Source organism: Quercus lobata, chromosome 10, assembly GCF_001633185.2.
Source record: "Quercus lobata isolate SW786 chromosome 10, ValleyOak3.0 Primary Assembly, whole genome shotgun sequence".
Classification (NCBI taxonomy): Eukaryota; Viridiplantae; Streptophyta; class Magnoliopsida; order Fagales; family Fagaceae; genus Quercus; species Quercus lobata.
The window spans coordinates 29,210,650-29,216,498 of NC_044913.1; the positions used below are offsets into that span (position 1 = coordinate 29,210,650).

General features: G+C 29.9%; 1 protein-coding gene across 1 annotated transcript; it reads left to right on the forward strand.

Moving 5' to 3' along the window:
* The first annotated feature begins 292 nt into the window (after positions 1-292).
* Positions 293-1,648, forward strand: LOC115962712. Its single transcript, XM_031081592.1, has 2 exons — positions 293-872; positions 1,283-1,648. The coding sequence occupies exons 1-2, from the start codon at positions 571-573 to the stop codon at positions 1,494-1,496; spliced, it is 516 nt and encodes a 171-aa protein (XP_030937452.1). The 5' UTR covers positions 293-570; the 3' UTR covers positions 1,497-1,648.
* Positions 1,649-5,849: the final 4,201 nt, after the last annotated feature.

Sequence of the window (5,849 nt, forward strand, 5' to 3'; positions counted from 1 at the left end):
CCGTGGGAGGATAGTTATTGCATTTGAAATTCATATTTGGATTACTATGGAGTTGCTGCTGCATTCGTATTTGAATTATGGTTATCTAGATAAAGTTATATTTGAATTGGTATTTGTATTTGAGTTTCTAAGAAGTTGAGTCGCTTTAGGATTATCTGTTAGTATTTGAACATTCATAGGATTATCTATTGTTATCTGTTTGTTATTTGAATTCCTAGGACTTGTATTTAACTGGTAGAATGCAAGTTTAGAGTTCACACGTTACCAATCTTGAACTTCATGGAAGCGGTCTCGAGCACATTACCTAATATGTAATTTTTTTTATTCATTCAATTAAATAGCTGAATTTGGAAAAGAAGAAGAAAAAGAAAATGCTGTTTTTTAGCATACCTTGTCATGATCGAACTGGGACACTAGTCATAGAGTCCAATCTGGTCTCTAAACCCTATATCTAAAAGAACTAGGCGGACAACTCACCACCGACCCATGCATATATCTATATAAGAAGCAATAAGAAACCTCAGAAAAATTAAACAACATTATAATAGTTCAACTTTCTAGTTTCGAGGCATGGGAAACATCCAGCAAAAAAAAGGCAGGGGAAACACGCAGCAGAATGGGCAAGGTAATCTAGTCTTCACTTGTCAAATATGCGTAAAGCCGATACAATTAAACCAGATATTCAATAACAAAAACAAGTGTTCACACGCTGTTTGCAAGGACTGCATAGCCAAATACATCCAAGACAAGATTGACACCAAGGACAAGGTGCCCAGCATTCAATGCCCTGGCTTGAACTGCAACCAGTTTTTGGACCCTCTCTTTTGCAGGAAAATAATCCAAAAACCACGTTGCTTCTTAATGAACTTCAGGTATTTGCTATGACCAATATAAATATTGTTATATTATGTTATGCATATTGAATTTAATTTGCTTTTATAAAAGTGTGAATTAGATATAATTGTTTGTTTTGAAACGTTGAATTTGGATTGAGGTAATTATAGTAACTTTTTTTTGCAAAATATCTATATATATATATATATATATATATAGTACTGTTACTCTTTATTATATAATAATAAAATCATAACTTTTAGTTCGTTTTAATTATTTCTCCGTAATTGACTGCCTCTAGTTCCGAAATTTTATGTTCTTATATATTCTGAGGTTTTAAATAATTTTGCCTTTGTCTCTCCAATCTTTCATGGATAAGCATACATATATATAGCATATTATACTACAAACTACAAAGTTGGTCTTATTGTTGACATATTAAATGCAGATGTGGGACTTGTTTCGATGAAGACAACAGCAATAAACGTGAAGACCTCCGCCGTAAAGGTATTCAGCAGCAAAAAAGAATGAAAGACAACAGCCATAAAAGAATGAAAGACAACAGCCATAAAGGTGGAGGCAACTGGCAGCAGCAACAAAATAATGATTTTCTGGCCCGCAACTGCTTCTTCGGGGAGATGGCTTCTATGGGTTATTTATAAAAATTGTAATTAGATAAGTTTTAAAGTTTTATAGCACCAAATTGCAGAAAATAAGTTTGTGTTACTCGACTTTTATTTTATAACTAGTCGCAAACCCACACGTTGTGCGTGATAATTTTTTAGGTAAAATATTATTTTAGTCCCAAGACTTTATAAAGAGTTTTTTTTTTTTTTTTTTCCTTTAATTTTAAATAGTGTTATCATTGTTTTCATAATCTTGTCTATAACATTTTTTATCATTATCATATATTTATTGGTTGATGATTTGCATAACATAGACATTAAATAAGAGGAAGAACTATTCATTAAATTTTTTTAAGTCATGGTGTATAAAGATTATGATTATACATATATAAAAGGTTAAATGAAATGTCAAAAAATGAGATTATAAAATTTTCCAATTTTATTTCTAATATAATTTTTTTTTTTTTTTTTTTTTTGAGAAACAGGTAAGAAATTTTATTTAAAGCAAATCAAACTGAAAAACATCCTCCAAATCACATGGTATATCTTCTAACCACACATCCAAATCTGCAAATATAATTTCTAAATTACTGAAGAACATCTCATTTTTAGTTATGATAGGAAATATAATTTCTCTAGTTAGAGTTTGATTAGTTTTAAGTTTAAATTTTGTATGATTATATTTAGTTGTTGATTATTGATTTAATTATGTGAATGTAATGGTTGATTTTATTGCACTATAAAGTTTTCAATGTCCATAGTGTAGTCATCTTATTTTATTTCTTACTCCTCTTAACCACCTTTTTATTTTTCAAATAACAGTTATTAATTGATGTTTGATTTTATTTATTTATTTATTTATTTATTTATTCCGTCATTATTCTTTATTACTTTGTATGTTCCCTAGCTAGTTGTAAATTTTATGGTTATCATTAAGAAATAGATATCATGGATGGCTTAAATAGGTATAGATGTAGTTACGCTAGTGGTATGCCAAAGGTTTTTTTTTTTCCCTTCTAAATTTTCAAGGAAATATGAAAGGCATTTCTTTAGTTTGGTCTCAGTCAATTAAGATATCCATAATATATTAACGGAAGTAATAATGTGCCTTAAATTTTTTTTAATGTATGAAGTGATTAGTTTAGTGGTATGTCAAAGTTTTTATAAAAAAATAAAATAAAATAAAATAAAAAATTTAAAAATAATTCCAACGAAATGTAAAAGGCCTTTTTTTGAAAAAAAAAAAAGAAATTGTGACTTTTTTAATTGTAGAAATATGATTGTTTTAATTACCTTCTTTATAGATTTCATTATTAAGTTATAAACATCTAAATTAAAGTAGATGAATATATAAATGCAAAATTATATGTAAAGTTACAACCACACAAGATAAATATGTATAGATATTTTTTTTTTTATTATTACTTATGAAACTAGTCTCTCACCCGTGCAATGCATGGGAATAGCTACTGGATGAGCTTTAGGAAAGAAAAAAAAAAACCATTAGTTTTGAGTTGGAGTAGTAAGAAAAAATGCATTAAAAAATGATATTGAAAGAAATAGCACATAGTTTTATTAGTTAGGCAGAAGAAAACAATGTTGTTTTATTTATTAATTTTTTGTGAGAAGAAATAAGAGATAGAATCTTGTGTCTCTAGTTTAGTTTGTGTCGTATATATAGATATATACAAGGTAAGTTGTAGTATATATAGCAATAGGTGCCTATTGAAAAGTCATAACCTTTCAAATTAGATATACCAAAAAGTACCTATTGAAATGTCATAATCCTTCATATTGGATATACCAAAATGTATCTATTGAAAGGTCATAACCCTTCATATTGGATATATATGAAATGTACCTATTGAACGAAAATGTGTCTATTGATCGAAAATGTACCTATTGAATGAAATGTCTATTGAATCAAAAGGTGCCTACTGAATGAAAATGTGTCTACTAACCAAAAAAGTGCATATTTAATGAAAATGTATCTATTTAAAGGTCATAATCCTTTGGCTATAAATAGTGGTTCGTATTCATTTGGTAACTTCTTTCCAATTTCTTTTCTTTCATCTTTCTTAAAATTACAAAAAAAAAATCTGTAGATCTTCTCCAAAATTGCTATTTGTAGAACCCAATAAACTTGATTGTATATGTGGCTAATACTTTGAAGTAGTTGGTTCATTTCCATAGAAATTAGCTATCCAATCAGATTTTTGGCATTTCATTCAATTTTTCATAACTTGTTTCCTCTTAATTGTATGATCAGTTGATCAATAACTTCAATTTTGAAAAAAATAAAATAAAATCATTGTGGGTACCCTTGTAATTTCAATTCGGAGTCAAAGTATAAGGAGAAAATTGTTGAAACCATCCCGTCGTCACATTGATGTTCCTACTCAAGACTCTTCAATGGTCATCCCGCAAAATGAAATGATGCTTTAACCGATCAAAATTCTATTGCTGAGTGGACTCATTTTCTTTTCTTTTCTTTCTTTCTTTTTTCAAAATATTTTTTTAGTTCTATATTATTAAACTATATTATTATTATTATTATATCAACTTAACAGTATTTCAATATATGATATTCATTAAAATCTTCTTGACAATTTCAGATAATGAAAAAAATAAACTCAAAACAGAATACAAAACAGACGCAAATACCCTCTAATATAAGTACCCTCTAATATAATTATTTACATAAAAAGAATTGGGTAAAAAAAAAAAAAAAATCAGTGGGGCAGGCTCCCTCCCATTATAACATCTCCAGTTCTCTCATGTTTTTACACCAATGAAAGACACATGGCAAGCAACAAATCCTAAGGTTAGAAAAATCACACGCCAAATACCACATTGTTCTCTCAATTTTTTGTCTTTCCTTCTTCTTCGCATCTTTCCCCAACATCCCCACCCTAAACAAACCTCACCTACCTGAGCATCAAATGCGTCCAGATTGGCAGAATGGAACTTGATGGCAATGAGTTTGGGCTAAAACTATGGGTTTCACAGCTAAGATTGGCATAGCAAAACAAGAAACCATGGCTGTTTGGATTGACATGATGGGTTTCATGGCTATGTCGCTATGAGCATCAAGGCTCGTTCTAGTGGAGGCGTGTGAAATTGAGGTCCTTTAGCAAGCTTAGGGAGGTGAGACATAGGGTTTGATATGGATTTCTAGCCGTGAGAGTTCCGATGGGTTGTGGGTTTGGCATGAGACTTCTGAATATGCTTTTAAAGCTGTGAAAGGATCAGCCATGGAAGCTTTGAAAGCAGCCATGATGTTCTTCTCTAATCTTTTATTCCTTAATTTTTTTATTCATTTATCCAATTAATTGGATTTTCTCTTCACATTCAAATCACAATTTAATAAAACCAAAATCAAAGACCCAATTCATTGTTCTGTTCTCCAACGAAAGTTGTTCCATCAAGCTTTGAAGCTCTTAAAAGAGTTCTTGTGCTTCCTAGATATGGGTCTGGAGTGGCTGATCATTTTGTGATAGTGGAAACCATCAAAATATGATTTTGAAAGATCATTTTTCGTAACAGGTGATTGAAGCAAACCCAGAAAATTTTTATTGAAAACTGAAAAGGGTTAAAAGGGAGAGAAAATTATGTGGCTTATTTATAACCTTTGGATTTGTTGCTTGTCACGTGTCTTTCATTTGTGTAAAAACATGAGAAAACTGAAGATATTATAATGGGAGGGGAGCCCACCCCAAAAATCAGCACAATCTATTAAACAATAAAATTTCAATATAATCTTTGGCAAATATCTCTCCCATTGTCATCTTCACTGTAGTACATTGTCAAAATACGTATGTCATAAAACTTCTTCAATTATCAATTTTCCTCTTCAATCTTCTTGGGTTTAAAGTTTAATCCTTATTCAAATATGTTAAAACTTTTATTGTTTTGTTTTAATTGGTGGTAGTTGAGAGACAGGATCAAGGTAATCAATCTTAGGGAAATCTAGTTCCGGTTTTTTTTTTTTTTTTAAATCATCATACCCATGTCATAGGTTATTTAGAAGATGTTACCATATAATAAAGTAGAATATAAAAGAAAAAAAGTTATTCGGAAGATGTTGAAGCACTTGGGCAAAGTAGGTAAATGAAATCTAGTAGTAAGGGCTAATGGATTGGGCTGTGAACTGCTAATTGACTTGGCTCTATCAGGTTTCCAAAATCTCATGGTTATAGGCATAGAAAGGATCGAGGTAATCAATCAAGTGGAAAAAAATCCAGTTCATTTTTTTTTTTTTTTAAATCATCATACCCATGTCATAGGTTATTTAGAAGATGTAACCATATAATAATAATAGAAAATTAAATATAAAAAAAGGTTATTTGGAAGATGTTGAAGCACTTGGGCAAAGTAGGTAAATGAGAT

Bases quoted from the DNA above. Each gene is read 5' to 3' on its own strand.
- LOC115962712 (XM_031081592.1), top strand. From the start codon at position 571: ATGGGAAACATCCAGCAAAAAAAAGGCAGGGGAAACACGCAGCAGAAT. The intron at 873-1,282 runs GTATTTGCTATG...TATTAAATGCAG, and splicing joins TGCTTCTTAATGAACTTCAG to ATGTGGGACTTGTTTCGATG.